The sequence below is a fragment of the Amaranthus tricolor genome, chromosome 13 (assembly GCF_026212465.1).
Source record: "Amaranthus tricolor cultivar Red isolate AtriRed21 chromosome 13, ASM2621246v1, whole genome shotgun sequence".
Taxonomy (NCBI): domain Eukaryota; kingdom Viridiplantae; phylum Streptophyta; class Magnoliopsida; order Caryophyllales; family Amaranthaceae; genus Amaranthus; species Amaranthus tricolor.
This window is the reverse complement of record NC_080059.1, coordinates 16,856,235-16,880,461: the sequence shown is the minus strand read 5'-3', so window position 1 is coordinate 16,880,461 and position 24,227 is coordinate 16,856,235. Positions and strand designations below refer to the sequence as shown.

At 35.6% G+C, this 24,227-nt stretch overlaps 1 protein-coding gene across 1 annotated transcript; it reads left to right on the top strand.

The window, feature by feature from the left end:
• Window positions 1–1,446: 1,446 nt before the first annotated feature.
• Window positions 1,447–12,921, top strand: LOC130797440 (auxilin-like protein 1). The gene is made up of 10 exons (XM_057660020.1): window positions 1,447–1,739; window positions 2,390–2,823; window positions 5,014–9,841; window positions 9,945–9,993; window positions 10,100–10,182; window positions 10,275–10,340; window positions 10,679–10,768; window positions 11,600–11,776; window positions 11,963–12,201; window positions 12,426–12,921. The coding sequence occupies exons 2-9, from the start codon at window positions 2,399–2,401 to the stop codon at window positions 11,996–11,998; spliced, it is 5,754 nt and encodes a 1,917-aa protein (XP_057516003.1). The 5' UTR covers window positions 1,447–1,739; window positions 2,390–2,398; the 3' UTR covers window positions 11,999–12,201; window positions 12,426–12,921.
• The last annotated feature ends 11,306 nt before the right edge of the window (window positions 12,922–24,227 follow it).

Genomic DNA, 24,227 nt, shown 5'->3' with positions numbered 1-24,227 from the left:
TGAGATAAAAAAATTATAGATTTATATAAGAAAATATATTCATAGTCAAAAAAAATATTATATTTTTAATGAGTTAATTATTTCCTTAAATATCGACACAATTATCAAAAGTTTCAATATCAACAATAGAAAGCAGGTGCGAAAATTTTTAATGAGAACATGACACGTGTTATGAGTCGTTTCTTCATTAGTATATTTTATGATTATGATGATTTATGATGATATTATGATTTAAGATTTGTGATAAAAAAATTATAGGTTTATATGATTATAAAACATTTTTAAAAGAATAATAAAATATATAAACTGAATATAAAATATAATATAAAGTTTGAGTTTAAGACTTAAAATTGTGTATATGATAATAAAAAATTTAATTATTTTATTTTTTGTCAATGGCTGGATCACTTCTTAATGAATCAAACATTAATTTTATTTAAGATTTGAGATAAAAAAAATTATAGATTTATATAAGGAAATATATTCATAGTCAAAAAAAATATTCCCTCCGAACCATTATAGATGTCCCAGTTCCTTATTTGGCAAAGTCTTTTTAGTTGTCCTATTTCTATTTTTGTCAATCTTTTTTTACTTAAATATCCTTAGTTCACACAAGTAATTACGAATATACCCCCATATACCTTACTTACTAAACTACCCTTCACTACTTACCCTTCACTATTTATCCTTTTTAATGGACCCCACACCATTCTTAATAACCGTGCCCAAGCAAATGGGACATCTATAATGGTTCGGAGGGAGTATTATATTTTTAATGAGTTAATTATTTCCTTAAATATCGAGACAATTATCAAAAGTTTCAATATCAACAATAGAAAGCAGGTGGGAAAATTTTATATGAAAACGTGACACGTGTCATGAATCGTTTCTTCATTAGTATATTTTATGATTATGATTATGATGATTAGTATATTTTATGATGATTTATGATGATATGATATGATGATGATTTATGATATGATGATTTATGATTATTATGATTATGATTTATTAATTAAGAGTATGCATCTCAAAGGTTGTGTGAAATGGTTGAAATTATTTTCTTCAGTGTTAAAATTGTAATTATAAGATATCTTTTAATTTAATACTCTCATTATTTTACAAAATTTGACATACTTTTTTTTCTAATTTATTTTATTAAATTTATCATATTTTTATTTTGACCATAATACACACTTTTTTTTCTAGTTTTAATTCAGATATTTAACTTTTGTTTATTTCATCTACAACTACGTATTTATCGCATTTCTCACCGAAATACCAATTTACCATGTTTCTCTTAATTACAAATTAGTCTAAAAAGTTGACCTAATGCTTTTAACAAAAAAACAATGGAGTTGACTAGTCTCTGAACTCTGTCTGACTACTGACTAGTAATTATAATTATACACCAGCATTGCCGAACTTAAATTAAACACCAATTAAATTCAGTAAATAAAGTGAGTAATTAGTAATCAGCATGATTCTTGCTTACAATAACACTGAAAACAACTTCTCACCTCCATTTTTTTTTCATCTGTTTCTCTCTCTAAATAAATCTCTCTCCTCTGCACCTTCTTAGAAAACCCAAACTCCAATCTTTTGTTCTCTGAGCCACCGACCATTATTCCAATTTACACCGCCATTTATCAACAAATCAGTGTGTTTTATCTGATAGGACCTTTACTTCATTTAATTGTTGCTGAGACAATTTTTGTTTTTCTGGGATTTGGTTAAAGGTAACACAGAAAATTAGAAAAAATAGGACCCTTATTTTAGTACTTTTTCTTATCTTGGTTTGGATGGGTTTTTATTTCATTGAATTATTTGACAGAAGTTAAAATTTTTCGGAAAAAATCCAGAAAAAAAAACTATTTTTGGTTTTTTAATGGTTTTTTCTTTACATTTAATCATTTTACAGGTAGATTTAAATTTTTTAGAGGAAACACAAAAAAAAAAAAAAAAAATCAATAATTGGGTTTTTCTGGGTTTTTCATTTCATTTACTCATTTCACAGTTTGAAATTTTCTGAGAAAAAAACTCAGAATAGAAAATCAATATTTAGTTTTCTGGGTTTTCATTATATTTTATCATTTCAATTTTTGTAAAAACAAAAATAACGGACAAAAAGTTAATAACTTGGATATCTCTGGGTTTCCATTTCATTAATCGTTTCACAGAAAGTTCAATTTCCTGAAATCCCCAGTTCAAAAAAAAAAAAAAAAAATCAGTATTTGGGTTTTCTGTAAATAATACTTCTCACATTCTCGTAAAAGCTTAAAAAGTTAAAATTAGTATATTGGATTTTCTGGGTTTTTCCCCTAATGGTAAAAAAAGAGCAATTTTTTTCTTGGGATTTTACTAAGAAGTTTAAGATCCCATTTTGCAGAAGTAAAAAATGGCAGAAGTAAAGCAAGCAAGTGGAACTGGGTCATTTTCTCATTCAATGAAGAAAAAACCTCCTAGCTTTAGTAGCAATGGTGTTAGTTCTTCTTTTAAGCACTTATATGAAGATGTTTTTGTGGGCCCTCTTTCAAACAAAGTGAAATCTTCTAATGTTTTCATAGAGGATGATTATGCTGAAATTTTTGGGTCCTCGAAATCAAGCGAAGGTCTTTGGAACCTCTCTTATTCTTCAGTTCCAATCCTTGAACTTCCTAAAGAACAAGGGATTGGTAGTAGAGGAGGGAGTGTGGATTATGGTGGGGTTTTTGGAGGATTTGATTTTGATGGTTGTAGTAGCTTTGGTTTGCCGGATGGTGAGGAGTTCTTTGATCAATTAAAGAAAAAGGCCAAGACTTCAGCTGAAAATAATTTGCCAAGGTAACATTTTCTTAAAAAAAAAAAACTGGAAAACTGAATTAATGGTAGGTTTTGATGTTTGGTTGCAATACTTTGGATGAAATATCTGGATGGCGATGTGCCATTTCTATAGAATGACTATTCTATGATTGCCACGATGATTTATTGGTTTATGTAGGGGACTCGGATCTTTTGGAATTAAGGCTTTAACATTATTTTGTGATTATTCTTGTGTTTGATGAACACTTTTTATGCTTGTAGTAGAATGATTATTGTTATTGCTTTACGTAGCCGATCTTGAGCTTTTGGGATCAAGGCTTTGGCATTGTTTGATGAACACTTCTTTTGAAATGTTTACTTAAGTAATCATTTTGCTAGTAGGTTATTCTCTTTTTAAGTTATGGAGGATTAAGGTATTATTAGGGAATAAGTTTGTTTCTAGTTGTTTTAGAATAGTGAAAGATTTCTTTTTATCACAAGGTAGGCTGATAGAAGGGGAGAGCTAGCTGAGAATCGAACCCATAGACTGTACTTGGGAAAATTTCACCTTTGTTCCAATAGAGACAAGATCGATTCTCTAAAGAAAAAGTGAAATAACTCTTAGTTATACTCGAATGTATGTTCCTATATGAAAGTTTGTTGATTTACAAGACTTTAGGTCATTCTGTGATGGATGAAGGGTTCACATTTTTGTTGATGTGAGTTGAGAAATCAAATCCTCTCTTTCATATTGCGCCTTAATAGAAGTTTCACTTCAAAGTGACTCAATACAAATTCTTTTGCAAGGAGGTTTGTGTGACCAAATGCAAAAAGCAGAAATTTGTTAAGCGATGCCATAAGAATGAAGAGTGATGTATTTACTGGTTCATTGTGTGTGTGTATGGTTCCTTATGTGTGCAGTTGTTTTAGTGTCACATCTGCCCACACATACTCTTGTTTAAGTTGGTGGAAAATAAATAAGGAGAATTCCTGTCAAATTTTTGATGCCTGATTTCGTATCCCTTTCCTTTGTATAGTGGAAGCATTAGGCTAATCCAACAATTGATGTTGAACCAACTATATACAATTGATTCATGCCTTTTTTCTATGGGGGCATGGGGTATGTTGGTCCCGTAATTGCTTAATGCTTTATTTTTCATTGAATACTAAACTTTTTGGTACTTATTTAGTTAAAGACAAAGTTATGTTTGTTATATTTTGAATACTTTAAGGGGTTGTTTGGTATGAGAACATAAAATGTAATGGAAAGGGAAATGACAAAGAAGAGTAAGGGTAAAGGTCAAGGTTATAGTTATATGTTGTTTGGTATAACAATATAAAGGAAACACTTAAGAGAACAAGTACCTAAAGAAAGGAAATTTGTTATTTGATATAAATGAGTGGTAATAAAATAAGGGTCCATTACCCTCAAGAATGGGATTGGGTTAACCTGATATTATACCAAATAAAATATGTGGAGTAATGGAATTGAATCCCTCACTTGACATTAACAAAGTTCATACCAAGCACCCCCTAAATGGATTCTGCGAAGGGTGACTGGAGTAACTCTAATGCTAAGAATCTATAAGGATGTTGAGATCAAAGTGATATCTTGCAATTGTCTTCTACCGTCGATCTTTTAAAATAATCTCTGGTTGTTACCTTAACAAATAGTGGATGTGTAAGCCCCCTTGAGATGTTTTGTCTCACCAACCTTTTTTCGGTTTGAGTCTTGCTTGAATAATCCTGAACTTGCAAGTTATAAAAGATTTTGGGGGCTGAATATAATTGTTCTTTATGATGGCCTTTTGGGTGTTTATTTTTGTTTTAACACTATTTTTTTCTTATTCAAAATTTTCTTATGTTCTTACTTCTTGGCTTTGAATGTCAAAATGCATAAAACTCGGTTAATTAATTATGCCACTTTAAAGTAAATCCTCTGTAAATGTCACGATTTTCATTTGTGCTTCTGATTTATGTCAAGTTGTAGATTATGTTTGCAATCAATCGTCAATTGATTCAATATATTTGTCATTACAAAGTAAGATTTCGTATATCTGACCCCCAAGACCCAAATCCTGCCTAGGTGTGAGCCATGTGGAGTAGGATAATGACATTTTGTGGTTTCTTATTATTTCATCTATAAGTTTATTATATTTGTTTTATGTATATTTGGATATGAATTGCAATTCCAATTTCGATGTGCTTATGATATTTAAATTTGAAATTTAGAGGCCATGTACGAACAACAGAAGCTACCAGTCCTGAGAAGTCAAGCCAATCTTACGATAGACAATCAGCTGCAAATGGGTCTTGCAAAACATCTGACAATACAAGGCATTTTGAGGCTGCCAACCATGATGTGATGGTGAATGCTACTAATAGGCCAAGAAAACCTGCTCATGTTCGTTCTTATTCATTGCATACAGCTGGTGGTACTCAGAATGCTCAGTCTAGTCAAACACCTGTAACGAAAGATGATATGCTTGACACAAACTCAATTTTTGAGAAGCAGCAAGGAAAACATTCCAGGCACACTAGTTTGGATCTTGGTGCTAAAAAACAAAATAGTAACGGTGATGCTGGCCTTCAGAACATATTTGGCTTGAGTGGCTCAAATTCGGTTGATACATCTCATGATGTTTGCCAACTCAATAAAGCAGCAACAGATGGGCTTTCTCAATCATTTGACAACACGAAGCATTCTGACCATAAGAGTAATGAAGTGGGCATTGAGAGGATTAGCGGGGAAATACATACTTCTGATGGTCATCAAACTCATGAATCTAATATTTCATCACATGAACTTCATCCTACTCAAGAGACCCTGTCTAGTAAAACGTATGTTCTCAACGATGAGACACAGCCCGACATAGAGGGTAATCCGTCTAAGGAGCAGACAAAGCATCCACAAAAGACAGGCTTGGATCTTGGTTCTAAACAAAATGGCGAGTGTCAACCTGTCTTTTCGAAAGAATGTGGATTGAGTGAATCAATTTCAGTTGATGCCTCTCATGAATCATCTGAAGCCAGTTGTGTTGCCGGGAGATCATATGTTGTGAAGGATGATGCTGAGACTTCAGTTGGTTGTGATGAGATTAAGAAGAAAGCAAGGCATTCCAGGATGACGAGCATAGATCTTGGCGATTATAAACACTCTTGCGCGCGTGATGACGGGCTTAAGAGAAAACCTCGTCTTGGTGGTTCTTATTCATTTGATGCCTCGCACGATCCTTGTTCTGCTCGTGTTAAAGTACAGTCTTCGATGATGTATCCTTCCTCAAGTCTGCCTAGATTCTTTCCTGTTGAGAGCTCTTATAAGGTATCAGAAAACTCAAGCTTCAAGGGTTCTCAACAAAATTGTGATAAAGGGTCTGAAGGTTCACCTCCAGACATTGCTGAGGAGTTAGATGTAAACTCAGCTGCCGCGGTTTCTGCAGCCGCTTTGGAAAGGGCAATTCAAGAGGCTGAAATGAGAATTCGGTTGGCGAAGTCATTCTTGGAGCGTGAAGGTCAAGGCTCTAATATGAGATTCAAGGATACTCTAAAGGTGAAAGTAGCAAACAATGGGATAGTCAACGAGATAAATAAGTTGAAAAAACATAAGATTCAAGAATATTTTCCAGGTGTAGATGGTGAACCACAACCTTGTTCTTTGTTAGAGAGAAAACATGCGGTGGTAGCTTCTCAAGGGACTCCACTTTCGGAAGACCCAAAGAAGTCTGTCAAGAATCCGAAACTTACCGAAGGAGAAAATACAAAGGTGCCAAATTCGATCAGAGGAGAGGAGAAGTGTGAAGTTGGAGAGTGGGAAGCGGCAAAGCACTTGAATCAACTTTTCAGTGGAGTAAAAAATAAATTAGCTTCCTTTATGTTGTGGCAGACTGAGACCGAGAAAAAAGAAGACCTGAAGGAAATTGGTGCAACGATGAATCGTCAGCAGCATGCTGAAGGAATGGAACAGGATCTAAAAGACCAGGAGGGTTTTAATATTAAAAAAACTGAACAGAATCCAGACACCGGTAGAAGTGCTGGTGAAGTAATGTACGGGGAAAATAAAATACAGATAGCGTCAGATGTAGTGGAGACGGAGAAAAATGGAGTAATTAGGAGCTTCAATGTGAAGAATGATAACGCTAGATCTAACGAAAATTTCATTCTAGAAACTGCAGAATCTAGCTCAGAAAATTTTCAGTTTTTTGCATTTAGGAATCAGAGATTGTCTGACTTATCTGATTCAGATGTAGAAGAGAAGGGACCCGTAGAAAGTCAAGAGTCTGTGATTATGAATGGACAAGAATCAGTGATAAATGAGGTCAATATTGAACCCTTACCGAATCACCATGAAGAGGCAATGCAGCAGGATATAGATGAGGCATGGCAGGAGGAAGTAGATGTGGCAAGGCTCGAGGAAACAGATGATGCAAAGCGGGAGGAAGCCGATGTGGCAAGGCAGGAGGAAACAGATGAGGCAAAGCAGGAGGAAATAGATGAGATGTGTGTGACTAAACACTGTAAAACACAAGATATGTATAAAACGAGGAACATAGATTATAGCAACGAGGAAATTGACATGACATTTGAGGATTGTTGCTCTTTGGATGGGCATGAAAAAAGCGGTGAGGAGGATATGCAAGGTGAAATGAGTAGGAAGGATGATATATGCTTCATGAATGGAGAAAATGTTGAGATGGTACATCCCATGGCTGGGCATGATACAAAGGAACTCATTCATGAGAACGTTGAGTATGATGGTACGAGTAAGAAGGCCCATTTAGGCTTCATTAACGAAGAAAATGATGAGATAGCGGGTAATTCATATTCTCTTGATGACCATGATGAAAAGAAATTCACATGTGAAGAGGTCAGGCAGAGTGATTTGTGTAAGAATATCCATTCAGGTTCTAGCAATGAAGAAAATAAGGAGGTTGTGAATGAGTTTTTCACACAGGCTGCATATGCGAGTTATGATGATCAGGAAGAGGGCAATGGCAGAAGTTCAACTCAGGAATTTGAAGAGAAGCCGATCGAACAAGATGAGGATACTACTGAGAGTATCGATGACGATGGTGACTGTGAGTTGCTCAAGGAAGGCACAAGTCAGCACGAGAACCTTGAGTCTTTGAAAGAAATTAATCCGTCTGGGGAATCGTTGAAGAATTCTGAATTCCCTGATGCTGTAAATGAATGTCTAGAGATTGGAAAGTTTCCGAGGGAAACAAATCACATTGAAGACGTTTCTGGTCACACGTACTGGCAGGAAGAAAATGAGATGGGTGATGGAAAAATAAATCACATCAAGGAAGATTCAGGAAATACATTTGGATGGGAGGATTCTGATGGAATTCAGAGTCAAAATGATGACTCGGAAGAAACTGCTGAGGAAGTAACTGTGCAAGTTACAGGTACGGCTTCAGCTGACAAGGAAGGCAAACAGAACAAATATGTAATTCTAAGCAAAGCCGAAGAATTTTATGGAGTTGATGTGTGCAGTTCCGAGGTTGAACAAACAGTGCATCCTGATGAAGAGAGTGAGAAGACAATGGACATAGCTGATATTCATGAGAGAGAAATGGATATACAAAGTCCAATATCAGCTCAAAATCCAAGTGAGTTGTTTGGAGAAGAGCCTATAGTATCTGCTCAACATACTAGTGGGTTGACTGGACACGAGCCTCTAGTATCAGCTCAGAAGACAAGTGAGTTGATTGAAGAAGAAACTCCAGTATTACTTCAGAAGGAAAGTGAGTTGAAAGGAGAAGAGCCTGCGCTGTCATCTATGTCAACTGAACGTATCATGGAACTTGATAGGAATGAGATTGAGGATGGTAATGTTATCATTGGGAAGCATCATGATAGTGAGATTGCTACTTCTGCACAAATGGATGTTGATGTAAAAGTGGCTGATCCTGAATCCCAGGAAAAGTTTCAAAATAGAACCGACATTTTACGTGAATCGGGAGACAACCAGCATGTGGAGGAGTTGAATACGGCTGAACAGGATGTGGAGACGTCTGGCGTTGAAGCAGTTCACAGGAGAAGAAGATGGTTTGATAAAGGTGGGAGCATTGCGAATGCTGAGCGGCCGAGCATTCTGGAAGGTTATAGGGTAGATTCAGAGATAGATCACGAGGTTTTGGATGAATCTGAATCAGCAGGAAGTGTTGAAATCCATGCCGGTAAACTAGACCACCTTACTGCAGAGGTTACAACTGCTAGAGTTGGTGAGATTTCTTCTAATCAGGATGTTAGCAGAACAAAGGTCGAAACAACTCCAACGAGGAGAAGATGGTTTGTCCAGAAAGGGAAAGAGGGATTATCTGAGCCTCGGTCTCTCTTTCAGGATATTGAAGTAAATTTGGACCCCCCTGAAAGCATGAATGAGTCGATATTGCACAATACTGTCTCTGAAAATGCCAAAACTGGAGAGTTTTTGGATGCAGCCAAGATTGGAATGACAGTTGATGGGATAAAAGGCAAGGAGAGTGTGGAAGTAACTCCCAGAAGGAAAAGATGGTTTGAAAGTGGAGATAGAGAAGGGACAAGTAAGCAAGTAAAATCGGAAGAAGATTTTGGGTTGAGTATGCAAATGGATCAGGAATCAAAAGCAAAAGTGGTTGCCGAGAAACTTGGAAAATTTGATAGCATGTTCATTCCACAGGAGAGAGATGGTGCACACAAAAATGTGGATACAGTAAAAGAACAACAAATTGACCTGGATAAAGTGAACAGGAGAGAAAAAGAGAAAGAGAAAGAGAAAGAAAAAATGGCAGTTGAGAGGGCAATTCGTGAAGCTCGGGAAAGGGCGTTTGCTGAAGCGAAGGAAAGGGCAAGAAGAGATGCAGCGGATAGACCAAATGTGGAGGGGCGTCAGAGAGTTGTATCTGGACCTCAAGAGAAGGTAGGAAAAGTTTTTTCGGAAGCTACTTCATTTTCCGAAAAGATTGCAGTGGAAGCAAAACTCAAAGCGGAACGTGCTGCTGTAGAAAGAGCAACTGCAGAGGCTCGGGAGCGTGCATTGCAGAAGGCTTTATCAGAGAAAGGTTCTCAAAGGTCAAAGGTACTGGCAGGAAGATATTCTTTCGAAAATGTTTATGAATTTTGCTTCAATATAATTCCTATGTCTTTGTAAAGTGATTTACTGACCGTTAAATCTGCTTCAGGAGTCGAAACACCAAGGTTCAAAAAGTTCAGATTTTTCATTCAATAGTGGTATGTCTTCTGATATTGTTAAAGTTATCATGTACTTGGTTGCTGATGGTAAATATAGCCTTGAACTCTGTAATGTATTTATTCTGTTGAGTCCTACATATTGCAGATGAATTTGATGGAGCTTATGTTGAATCATCTCAGAGGCGTAAAGCCAGATTGGACAGGCAGTCACGGACTATGGAACGAGCAGTATGATTTTGCTCTTTGTCTGGTTATGAAAAACAGATAACTGGATTTCTGTATGATCATGATTCTGATAATTTTGAATCCTTCTTTGACAGGCTAAGGCTCTTGAAGAGAAGAACAAGCGTGATCTATTAGCTCTAAAGGAGCAAACTGCGAAAAATGTAAGAAATTATTCTAGTAGACATGTTTTGGCTTTTGACTGCAATTATCGAATTTAATTTTCCTATAAATTGTCCTCGACTTATTTCTTTTGAAGTTATAAGCTATCAATTTCTTTTGACCAATCGTTAGTTCAATAAAAACAACCTCTTTGCAGTTGCTAGCATAAGCCAGCAAATATCTACCTTATCTCCCTCCTTGGTGCTCGTCTTCCTGCTAAAGGAAATGACTTTTTGATGTTAACAATGTTAGCTGGTGCTTCATGGGAAGCTTTGGTTACTTAGGCTAACTGCTTAGATGAATATGCAATTAAAGTATCATGATCCTCTTTTTATTGCAGATGTTGGCGGATTCCTTGGATGCCGAGGTCAAAAGGTGGTCCACAGGAAAGGAAGGAAACTTGCGTGCACTGCTTTCAACACTTCAATATGTGAGTAGAATCTTGACATTTGTATGATTCTTCAATGTGTACATCATGTGGCTAAAAATATAAATGCTTCACTTTACCTATCTTTGTTTTTCTGAAATTATCTGGACTCTTATGCCTGAATCAGATTATATTGTTGTTTTTTTTTTTGAGGTGGGGTGGGGTGGGGTGGGATGGGATATCAGACGAATATAAAGGGATCACATAGAAATAAAATGAAAGGAAATCTCCATTTACACTTTTCAAACTTCAAAGCAATCTTTTCTTCTTTCTCTTTTAAAATACTCCCTCTGTTACACTTTTTCATTTTAGTTTGTCCCACTCATTTTGCACCTTTTCTTTTCTGGGCAATGGTTTCACCTCCTTTCTTTTAATCTCATCCACAAGTTATTCTTTCTCTCCATCTTAACCATTCATTTCTAACACTTGTATTTTGTCTTATTCTCCAACCTAATTCCCCTTTCCACTAAAATTACAACAAAAGTTTTTGGTGCTTTATTCATAGGGACGGAGGGAGAAGTTTATACTGGTTGTTGCCTCTTGGGCATTATATTTTCTCAATTGCTCCTCTCTCAGAAACTGATAATTGTGCTCAACTCCTAGGCACACTTCATAAAGGTGCACTTGCACTGCTTAAGTGCTGGTTTTACAGTGCTAAAAGGTTTGCTTCACATAATATGTTGTCAGCTGTTGACAGTTTTTTATGATTTTTTCCTGGTGCTACTTTTCCCCATTTAGGCTTTTGCTGAGAGTCGTAACTTTTCTTAATGCTGTCCGTTTTGGAACATCATTTTCATTAGTTGATGGTAGTTTTGCGATTTCTTACACGTGCAGGTTCTGGGTCCTGATAGTGGGTGGCAGCCAGTTCCCCTCACTGATTTGGTGGCATCGACTGCTGTCAGAAAAGCTTATAAGAAAGCAACTCTCTGTGTTCATCCTGATAAACTGCAACAAAGAGGTGCAACCATCCAGCAAAAGTACATATGTGAAAAGGTTTTTGATCTTTTAAAGGTATGTTTTTTGATCATTCCCTTTAACTACTACCCATTTTCTTTTTCTTAAGATGATTGCAGTAGTTTTCATTAGGCAATGTAAACTGTGCAATGACATTTTTGCCCTCTTGTTGCTATATTTGTCGAAAAGTTATAGGTTATCGGATGTATTAGTATCTGATACTTTGATTGTTGGTATGTGTAGGATGCTTGGAGCAAATATAACCCGGATGAGCGTTAATGTTGTATATCTGCATTTGTTTAATCATGTCATGTATTCCTTTTGCATCAAAATAATGGCTTGGGGGGAATGGGAATGCTATGAACTGGACAGATATGTTGACAGAAGTATAAAGAAGGAAGAGGAAGATGATATTATAAAAGGAAAGGATTAAGGGAAAATACAATAAGCTGCTTTTAGAGTAACAGGGACTCTACCAAAAGGTACTCCTGAAAATTCAACTTACTGTACTATTATTTGCTCAGCTATATATAGCACTAGATTTGTACTACCCATCCTACTTCCCATACATTCTAGTACATTCATCCCCCCTAGAATATTCCCTATTTTAGTTATAAGCTAAATGTCAGTAATTCTCAATTACGCTGCCACCTTATTGCTTGCATTTAGCTGATTTTTGTGCTGCCTCCTTTTGTATGTGATCTAGCGTTTCTCCTTGTGGAAGGGCATAGCAATACCCCCGGCGTGAAGCTTCACCTTGTCCTCAAGGTGGAAATGAGGAAAAGGTTGATCAATTAAAGCAACTGTCTTCCACGTGGCCTCATCAATCGGCTTTTCAGCCCACTGGATTAAGACCTCCAACACTCCAGCTTGATTATAGCGCTAATCCAGTAGGACTTCTGGTCGTGCTTCCAGCTTCAATGACTTAGAAAGTTGATTGGGCACTTCAAACAGTGTCATACTCCCCTTTCGCCAACTTCAGTTGAGACACATGAAAAGTAGGATGAATGCCACTGTAATTAGAAAGGATAAGTTCATAGGCTGCATTACCCACCTTCTTTCAAATTGTATAAGGACCATAGTATCTAGGGGCTAACTTCTCATTGTGTTTGCGAGCAAGAGATTTTTGTCGATAAGGTTGTAATTTTAAAAACACATTGTCTCCAATATTGAAATGTACATCTCTCCTTCGTTTTACTTCATCAACTTTCTTGATTTGTTGTGCTCTTAGTAACTGAAATTTTAATTCATCCAATTGAGCATCCCTCTCCTGAAGCATTTCTTCCAAACTACCAAGGGTTGTTGCCTCCTGTACCACGCATCTCAAAAGTGGAGGTGGGGTGAAATCTTGGTGGATGAATATGGAGAGGTGTTGTAGCTGAATTCGGCCCAATGGAGCCAAGAGAGCCATTTCTTCGGTTGCCTGTTGATGAAACATATCAAGTAAGTCTCACAAGTTTTCTTCACCACCTCTGTTTGCCCATCCATTTGTGGATGATAGGCTGTACTCCTCTTCAAGACAGCGGTGTGCAAACGGAACATTTCACGCCAAAAATGACTCAGAAATATCTTTTTTCTATTAGAGACAATTGATGCCGGAAACCCATGTAAACGCATAATGTCTTTCACAAATGCCTCAGCTACTACTAGAGCAATGAATGGATGTTTGAGGGCAATAAAGTGGGCGTATTTGGTAAGTGAATCTCAACTGCCAATATTGTATCCTTCCCTCCCGAATTAGGCAATGCTTCTATAAAATTATCAACGGTACCCCTGTGTTATTACACTTTATCTTTGGTACCCCTGTATTTTTTTATTATCAATTACACCCCCAGCATATCATGCTAATTACAACCGTTATATTATTTAAGTTTTTGCCGTTATCTTGCCGTTAAATCTTTTTAAAAACCAACCATGGTCAGTTTGTTATTTATTTCCTTTGGCTCTTCCCTTTTCCTCCTCACTCATACTTACTTACTCTGTCTTCATCATCATGCTCATGGGTTGAGTACACCATTTTTGAAGCTCCTACAAAGCTTTCTCGTCATCACTGCTGCTTTTCTTCCCATTGGCAAAAATAAGCTTGGGTACCAAACATTATTTAAGTTTTAGCCGTAATTTAGTAGAGCATTATTACCAGGTCTGGACTCCTGAGAATTCTCACTATAGATTATGAGACCTAGTTTGGTTCTGGACACTCAAAAAATATCTAAGCTCCTACAAAGTATGAATTGACTATTCCTCAGTCTTCAACCCTTAGTGCAATGGGCAAGCATAGCAGATCATGCATGGGCTTTATAAAAATTTCGATGAACTAAAAGGAAGATAGGTCGAAGAAATAAATGACACACTATGATTTCTACAGACCATTCCTAAGGAATATACTGGAAGAACTCCTTTTAAGTTAGTTAATGGATCAGAGGTCCTCCTCTTGGTGGAAATTGGAGTCTACACAATTTTTACTTCACATTAGAGCACAAAGGAAAATAAAAGTCTAGTCCACTGGAATTATAGGTGATTGATGAACTCAGGGAAAAAGCTGGTCTCAGAATGGAAGCTTACCGGAACCAAATAGCTTAGTGTTATGTCATCCATACTAAGGATTTACTAAGATAAGGTTTAAAGCCAAAGGGTACTTGGCTACCCTTAATCCAGAAGGAGACCAACAATCCCTAGAGATTGACTTACTAGTCTGGGAAACTTTGAGTGATCTAGGAGACTAAGAGCCTGAGACTAGAAAATATAAGGTGACCCAATGTAAAGAGTTAATAAGAAGACCTAGTTGGCATATATCATCAAATAGGCTACAATTGTTAACGTATAACGTAAACAGACCAGTGAACTCAGAAACTAGATGGTATTACCCAAATCAATCAACACCTAAACATTATCCTAAGTCTATAAAACCTCTTAATTAATCCTACAAGGACATGTAGACTAGGGGCAAGGGGATGCGTACACTAGTGGGAGTAGTTTAATAAAAACGGGGGAACCCAAATGCAATACTTAGAAAGAAAAGAAATGTGTTTGGTTTAGAAAGAAAGATGATACGAAAGTGGTATATGCGTGACTATTTTATGAAGTTACGAAAAATAATAGATTTTTGTTTGGATTAGTTTTCAAGACTTTGAAAACGATTCAAGGATTTTCTAGTTAAAAATTAAGATATTCAAAGATATGGAAAACAAATAAACGGACAATTGTGTTTGATAAGGAACACTCACTTGAATCAAACTAAATGATATGTAAGTAAGGAATACTCACTTAAACTTACTAGGTTGTAATATCAATTTAATGAACACTCAACTCAAATTAGAATATTACGAATTAAAATATATGGAATTCTCACAAACACTTTAATCTCATCAAATGTAAGAAAAACTCACAATTTGGATGAACATTCATTATTCAAACACAAGTATATGAATAAGAAAAGTTTTACAACTTTTATTGGAATTTTGGTTTTTGTTCATGTCATTGTATTCTATGTATTTTCATTCATCAACTATGCCTTTAAACAGGCTTACAAAGCATATGAAAAATCATAAATGAAACTAAACATTTACTTGAATACAAACCATTCAAGTAATTACAAAAGATACACTAAAATCCTTTGTAAACTTACTAAAATACGAAGCATTTAGGATGCTAAATCAAATGACCCTGCCAAAAATGACCCTTACAAAGCATTTAGGATGCTAATAAAATCAGAAACAAAAGACCTTTATCACCTACCATTGAATGGCTTCATTGATCACTTCGCGATGATAGAAAACGTAGCTCAAAAATACGTGACCTTTGGATTCTTCTCTGAATCAGTTTTAAAAGTCTTGAATGACCTTTCCATCAGCCACATGAACAAGCAATAGAATGATTTTGAATGCTTACCTTAGATGCTCTTACCCATAAAATAACTTTGATGAAATATAATCACTCTTGAATCAACCATATTGAATGACCAAATGAATGGTGAAAAGTGAAGAGGAAATCAACAATAAACCCTCATTAAAACCGTGAGCAATTAATCCCATTAAAGAATATAACGTTGCCTTTTGGATGCTCTTCACGATGATTATCACAATGAAATGAATAGACAATATTACTACAGCCATTGAAATGAATGATGGGAGCAATAACCGTGTGATTTAAGACAAAACTCACAGTTGCCTTATTTAACCCTTCAAACCTTTGACAGAATTGTCAAACCAGCAGTAATTACTCTATTCAACTCTTTGATGGACGACTTTAAATGGAATTATTCTCTTTTGTAAACTTACCATATTTAAGGCAAGAAAATTACCCCATTTAATTCAGATTTATTCACCCATAAATAACCAACTAAATCAGCAAATTAATCATCTAATTGTCTTATATCATGCATGCTAATTTAGGTAACTTTTGTGGCTAGAATAGCACCTCAAACTTATGGCATCCTTAAGCAAAGCGTTTCTTTTTACACATCACCAAGGATAAATTATTATGCTACCATTCCTTACAAATATTCGAGTAATCCCATATCCATGCAATTTGAATGGACCATGCAAGTATCTTTAAAAGTGTCTTCAATAATATGACTTTGAGAAGACCAAGACTTTGACCACAATTTCGACCTTCTTGACATTGACTTTGAATAATCCAAACGTAAATGAGTATAGTTGGACCATTTTTCACTAGTGGAAAATAACGTATCTGCTGCTAATCATTTGCTGCGATTTTTTTATATACGCAGCAATAAATAGGAAAAAGAACTAAGCAAAAAAAAAAAAGTCAACAAATGTTGCGGTTTTAATGGTGCCCGCAGCATATAAGCTTTTGGACACATCAAATGCTGCAGTTTTAAGGTTGCCCGCAGCATTTAACCTTTTAAAAACGTGCCATTTAATGTTACAAAACCTTTGTTCTGTTTCATTAAACCCTCTTCAACCTACTGTACGTTTTCTTCAAGCACGACTGTTACTTCTTCAAGTTCCAATCATCTTCTTAAAACCCACAGTTTTAAACCCACGAAATTTTCTGCTGTTTTTGCTTTTCTTGTACTTCTTCATCGTTTGGTGCTTCTTGTTCTTCTTCAAACCCACGAAATTTTAAACCCACGAAATTTTTTTAGTAATAATTAACATCTGTTGCTGCTTCTTGTTCTTTATTATTTCTTGCGCTTCAAATTCTTGTTCTTCTTACTCTTCTTCATCATCTGCTGCTTACCCACGAAAAACCCATTGTTGTTGCTCTTTGGGCTTAGTTCTTGCTCTTCTTCAAGGTATAATTTTTTAAAGCTTATTTCTCAAACCATTTGTTGTTTAAGCTTCATTAATTGTGTTTTAGGGCTTAGTTTTTGTTTATACTATTTTTTTTTTCATTGTATAGGTTATCCACAACCCAAAACCCACGAAAATTCAAGGTATAATTTTCATTTTGGTATTGTAAATTAGGTTTAAATTTATCATAATTTATGAATGTATATATAGTTGTTGTTTTGAAGTTTTAAATTTATCATACATTTCATGCTTTGTTATATATTTAAGTAATTTCTTCATTTTATTTATGAATGTGTATGTAGTTGTGGTTTTTAAGTTTTAAATTTATCATAATTTTTTTATAGTTTGTAAATTAGGTTTAATTAGGGTTGTTTATGGTTAAATTTATTATTATTAGGGTTAAATAGGGTTAAAACAATATTCTTATTAGAATATACATATTTTTTGAACAATTTATAGATTATGATGGTTTATTATTAATATTGTAAATTAGGGTTAAATGAATGATTATTACTTAATTTTGTGGTTAATTAGAGTTCGTTAAGTATATATGTTAAAAGTTGTTATTAATTTTGTTTTGAATTAATTAATCACACTAATTAGGATGACAAAAGATCGTTCTTGGATGTATGGAAGCATTGAATCATCAGAATTTATTGATGGCGTATTAGAAATTTGTAGTATTGTGGTTGAACTTCAAGTTAGGATGGGGGGAGTTGGTTTTTATTGCCCATGTGTCACTTGTGGCAATGTATCAAAGGTAGATAGTGTTTATATCCTCAGGGAGCACATACTTCGACATGGGTTTAGGCGTCAATATCATGTTTGGGTTTGGCATGGTGAGGAGGGAGTTTACAAAGAGAAAAGTGTTGTTGAGGATGTCAATAATGTGGTCAATGTCAATGAGGATGTAGTAGATCGTGTTAATAGGTATGAGACAGATGAAGAGAATGTCAGTCGAGGATGAGTTAGGAAAACGTCCTCCTGTTTTTTGACTTGTTGACAAAGGCTTCTCAAAAGCCTTTGTACCCTGGATGTACAAAGTTTGCCAAACTAACAACAGTGTTGACAATTTTTAACATTAAGTCAAAGTTCAATTGGAGTGACTCTAGTTTCACAATGTTATTAGAAGCGTAGGTGAGATGCTTCCTGAGGGAAATGAACTTCCAAAGTCAACATCATATGCCAAAATGCTCATGTGTCCTTTCGGCTTAGAGTACCAGAAGATTCATGCATGTCCGAATGATTGTGTATTGTATCGAAATGAAAACGAGAACTTAGAAGAGTGTCCTAGGTGTGGGTTATCGCGCTACAAGCGTAAAGGGGCTCGAGATGCTAAAGGGCCCCCGACTAATGTATTGTGGTATCTTCCAATAATACCTAGATTCAAGCGCTTGTTTTCTATAAAGAAAGATACGTTAAATTTGAGGTGGCATCAGATAGGGTGAATAAAGGTTACTTGCTCACACATCCATCTGATTCTTCGGAGTAGAAGAGTGTTGATAGGTTGCATAAGACTTTTGGGGACGAAGTTCGTAATTTAAGGCTCGGACTGTGTACGGATGAAATGAACCCATTCGTCAATCTTAGTTCTCAATATAGTACTTGGCCGGTACTGTTAGAGATCTATAATTTGCCACCTTGGTTGTGTATGAAGCGTAAGTACATTATGCTTTCGCTTCTTATCTCAGGTCCTAAATGGTGAGTTGAAGTTGGGAAGCATAAAATCTCACGACTTCCATGTAATGATGCAAGTGTTCTTACCAATTACAATCCGTGGAATATTGCCAAAACATGTGAGATATGCTATTACCGAGCTATGTTCATTCTTCAACACAATTTGTAGTAAATTTCTTTATCCTTTTAAACTTAATGCTCTTCAAGTCGACGTGATTGTAACTTTATGCAAGTTTGAGATGTATTTTCCACCTTCTTTCTTTGACAGAATATGGTTCATCTTATTGTCCATCTCGTTCGTGAGATCAAGCTTTTGGATCCAGTTTTTTTAAGGTGGTGTTATCCTTTTGAAAGACAGATGTGTGTTTTACAAAACAAGGTGAGGAATCCAGCACAACTCGAGGGGAGTATGATTCAAGGCACTATGAGCGATAAGATTAGTAACTTTATAGCCGAGTATTTGGCCATGGAAAAGCCTAGTGGACTTACCACCTCTCGACATGAAGGAAGGCTTGAGGGAAAAGGAACAATTGGCTCCAAATCGATCACACCTCCTCGAGACAGTCTTCTACAAGCACACTTGTATGTGTTGCACCATATTCCTGAAGTCCATCCTTTTTTGAATGAGCATTTAGATTGCACGCAAAATATCCTTGTAAAGGGGATATGGGATTGATGCAGTTGCATAACAAAACGTTTATTGATTGGTTTCATAATCGAGTAATATGTGATGATTTTAAGGGTGTATCTGAAATTCTTAAGTGGTTAGGCTTTGGTCCTTATGATGATGTCAACAAATATGAGGGTTACGATGTCAATGACTTCACATTGTGGACTGAGGGCCAAGATAAAAAGTCATCTTATCTACAGAATGGTGGAGTTTCTATTTTTGGCGTCATCTACATTTTACGCGAGTGCCAAGGATCAATCGCCGATTGATGCTAAATTGGTATACTACGGGCGGGTACATGAAATATGGGAGCTTAACTACTCTACTTTCACTATTGGTCTTTTCAAATGTAAGTGGGTAGATAATAATCGACGATGCATAAAAAATGACGACCCTTGTGGATTAACTTTTGTAGACTTATGGGTGATAGTGAGGAGCCATTCATACTAGCCACACAAGCCAAGCAAATATTCTACATTGTAGACCTGTCTGATAAAAAATGGTCTTTGTTGTACCGGAAAAAGAAGTATCCTTGGTATAGGTGATGTTGAGGATGAGGAAGAATATGATATTTTTGACGACTCCCCGCCCTTTATCAATCCAAAATCAGTGGATTAAGATGATGTAGATGTTGGTTATATGCTTGTAGATCACACGAAAGGAATACATTTAAATTAAGTGATTCACAAGGTATGAATTTTATAGTTTCTTAAGCTTTTTTGGCATTTTCGCGCATACAATAGCTCAAATTTGGTTTGTTTTGCATGAAACTTGGCACACAACACTATTTGGTATATATTATTGTATTTGTGGTTAGAACTGAAAATCATATTTATATGTCTGAAATTACGTGCTAAGTTGCGGTTTTAAGGGTTTTAAAGCTTTTTTGGCTCTTTAAACTTGGTTTGTTTTGCACAAAACTTGGCACGCAACACTATTTGGTATATATTATTGTGTTGAAGTGGTTAGAATTGTAAATCATAGTCATATATTCTAATATATTTCTATTCATACTCATTGAGGTACTCATCTATAATGCATCTTTTTAGAGACGAAATTGTCCCCGAGATTGAGACCTCGGATAATGAGCATCATAGTTATGACACTCAAGAGGACCAAATTGTAGGATACGAGTGGTAAATTTACCATTACTGATCCGGGAACAAAGAAGGTTGCTGATGCTGTGGTGAGTTTTGAAATTATTAAGTATATTCTTGATTTGTTTTATATTTTTTGGCTTTTATTTACTTAAACTAATTGTTATATATGTCACTTTTTATTTGAACAGATGGGCTGGAAGGAAAAAGAAGCTACGGGGGAGTTCACCCCAAGAGGCAATGTTGATGCATTGCATATGGTCTTAGGAAAAGACCATAGAGGGCGGGTAGTCGGAAAAGGAGGTGTCTGCGTGGGGTTAAAGAAGGCATTTAGCAAAGAGTGTGTTGCTACTCAATCCAGAACGATGCCACCTGATGAAGTAGCAACCCTTAGAGCAGAAATGACGAAGGACGTTCTCGCCAAAGTGGCATTCATGTTGCAAAAGATGGGAGCACGCTTTGTAGACTTGGCAAATCTGATTGTTGAGGATTGGCAAAGTCTACATGGGGATCCTAAGGCTTCGGCCAAGCCAACACCCGATCCCATTACCCCCGTAGCACCCCAACTCATTACTACCCTCGAAGGGCAAAATCCTACACCGGAGACCATGAACTCTGTTGCTAAAAATCCGGAGCCAACTTTTGAGCCAGTGGTAAAGGTACATAGTTTTTAAATATATAAGCACTTATTAATTTAAATTGCAACGTGTTTTAATATTTTATTATGATGCTTATTACACTAAACGACACAATTTTCAGGAGGCGACTCCTTGTTCTCTTTTGCTGCCTCAGTTAGGTGTTGCTAGTGATGGCGACTTAACTGAGGTTGCATTTGGTATGGCATAGCCAACCAAAGAGAACCAAACAGTGCATTCCATGCCTGTTACAAGTGGCCACATCAGTGTGACCATAGAAACTATTCTAAAGGGGTTTGAAGATTTTTCACTCCTAGATCCAATGCCAGAATGGAGCCTTGAGAAACTATCAGACGCCCTAGGTAGTTTCGTCATATGGCCATATGCTTGGGTCCGATTCACTACCATGGTAATAATCATTTGTATCTTATTTATTTTTATTTTTTTAATTGCATGCTTGCACTAATTTAATTTTATAAATTGAAATAGTAAAAGAGTCCAAAGGGCTGTAGGAGAGAGATCGGTTCCTCATCAAAGGTGTCGACTGGGTCAAAGTTGATAGCAATCACTTCAATTTTGACTGATGCAGAGCTAAAAGATCTCTCTCAAGATTTCAAATTTCTTTACACATGTGCATCTCGCATGCGTGAGGAGGACCCAATCGTTCTAACCCTGCAGAAGGAACAATTCTACTTTGTTGAGAGCCCTTTTGTAATTATTGGTCCTAGTGACATTGGACAATTTTTGAGAGGAGATATGTTGAATGTGGCTCTTATCCATGTCTACATGAGGTGATGTTCATTATCTTACAATTTAGGCATTATTGTTTAATTTTTTAATAATCGAATCATTGACAAAATTTTCTTATTCGTGAGTTTAGTGCGGCTTATGAGGAGCTAAATTCTTACGAACCTCCAATAAAAATTGGTTGGTTTTGTCCTGAATCGATTTTGGGTACTAAAAGCGTAAATGATCAAGATGACGTCAAAGCATACATTGAAACTGCTTTGAATAATTCTCTTGCATACAAATACACGTTCATTCTGGCTCCATATGTGGAAGAGTAAATTTTATTTTTGAAATTGAACTTATCTTTTGATTTTTAAGTTCACATATTTGTTGATTTTTAATTTGCGTTTGTAGTTTGCATTGGATACTTTTGGTCATATATCCTTTGACGAATAATGTGCACGTCTTTGACTCATTACAAAAAGCACAAAGCCCGCCTCGCAACACAAAATTCAAAGCCTTGTTGAATGCGCAACTTGAGAAATTTTACCAATTTCATTTAATTAAGTGTTATATATATATAAATATTATTACATTAATATTATTACATGTATTGATATATAAATAGTTATAATTTTCATATGCGTTTTAGCACAATGAAGAAAGTGCGTGGAGAAATGGGATCTATATCCAAAGCCACATTTCCGAAATGGACAGCAGTAAAGGTACACAACACTATTTGAAATACGTTTCATTTAAGTATTTTTGGCACTTTCGCGCATAAAGTAGCTCAAACATGGTTTGTTTTCCACGAAACTTGGCACACAACACTATTTGATATATATTATTGTGTTGAAGTAGTTAGAATTGAAAATCATAATCATATGCTAAAAATTACATGCTAAGTTGCGATTTTAAGGGTTTTTAAGCTTTTTTGGCACTTTCGCGCTTAAAGTAGCTCAAACTTGGTTTATTTTGCATGAAAATTTGCACACAAAAATATTTGGTATATATTATTGTGTTGAAAAGGTTAGAATTGAAAATCATAGTCATATGATAGAAATTAGGTGCTAAGTTGCGAATTTAGGGGCTTTTAAACTTTTTTGGCACTTTCGCGCATAAAGTAGCTCAAACATGGTTTGTTTTGCACGAAAATTGGCATACAACACTATTTGGTATATATTATTGTGTTGAAGTGGTTATAATTGAAAATCATAGTCATATGCTAGAAATTACATGCTAAGTTGCGATTATAAGGGTTTTTAAGCTTTTTTGGCACTTTCGCGCTTAAAGTAGCTCAAACTTGGTTTGTTTTGCATGAAAATTTGCACACAAAACTATTTGGTATATATTATTGTGTTGAAAAGGTTAGAATTTAAAATCATAGTCATGTGCTTGAAAATAGGTGCTAAGTTGCAATTTTAGGGGCTTTTAAGCTTTTTTGGCACTTTCGCGCATAAAGTAGCTCAAACTTGGTTTGTTTTGCATGAAAATTTGCACACAACACTACTTGGTATATATTATTGTGTTGAAGGGGTTAGAATTGAAAATCATATTCTTATGCTTGAAATTACGTGTTAAGTTGCGATTTTAAGGGTTTCTAAGCGTTTTTGGCACTTTTGCGCATAAAGTAGCTCAAACTTGGTTTGTTTTGCATGAAACTTTGCACACACCACTATTTGGTATGTATTATTGTGTTGAAGTGATTAGAATTTATAATCATAGTCATATGCTAGAAATTACGTGCTAAGTTGCGATTAAGGGTTTTTAATCTTTTTTGGCACTTTCGCGCATAAAGTAGTTCAAACTTGGTTTGTTTTGCACACAAAACTATTTGGTATATATTATAGTGTTGAAGTGGTTAGAATTGAAAATCTTATTCATATGCTTGAAATTACGTGTTAAGTTGCGATTTTAAAGGTTTTTATGCTTTTTTGGCATTTTCGCGCATAAAGTAGCTCAAACTTGGTTTGTTTTGCATGAAACTTTGCACACAACACTATTTGGTATATATTATGGTGTTGAAGTGGTTAGAATTGAAAATCCTATTCATATGCTTGAAATTACGTTCTAAGTTGCGATTTTAAAGGTTTTTAAAGCTTTTTTGGCACTAACATCTATTTTCTCTTAGTGCTTTCGAAAAGATTATAATATCGTTTATTGTGGCTACTACACTCTCAAATACATGGACTATATCTTACAATCTGTGAAGGAGGTTGGAGTCAAAAATATTGATGTCGTAAGTATTTTTTACGTTCTTAAATTATAGTATTATATATTTATTCCTATTGGTAAAATCTAGTGTTTATGTATCATTTAATTTAATATTATAATATAGGCTTTATACGACACTCCAAGGGAAACACGCCCTTTGAGAGACGGGGTAATGCGCGAATTGAAAGACAAGATTGCCGCGCATCTTGCTAATTTTTGTTCTTGGTAAAT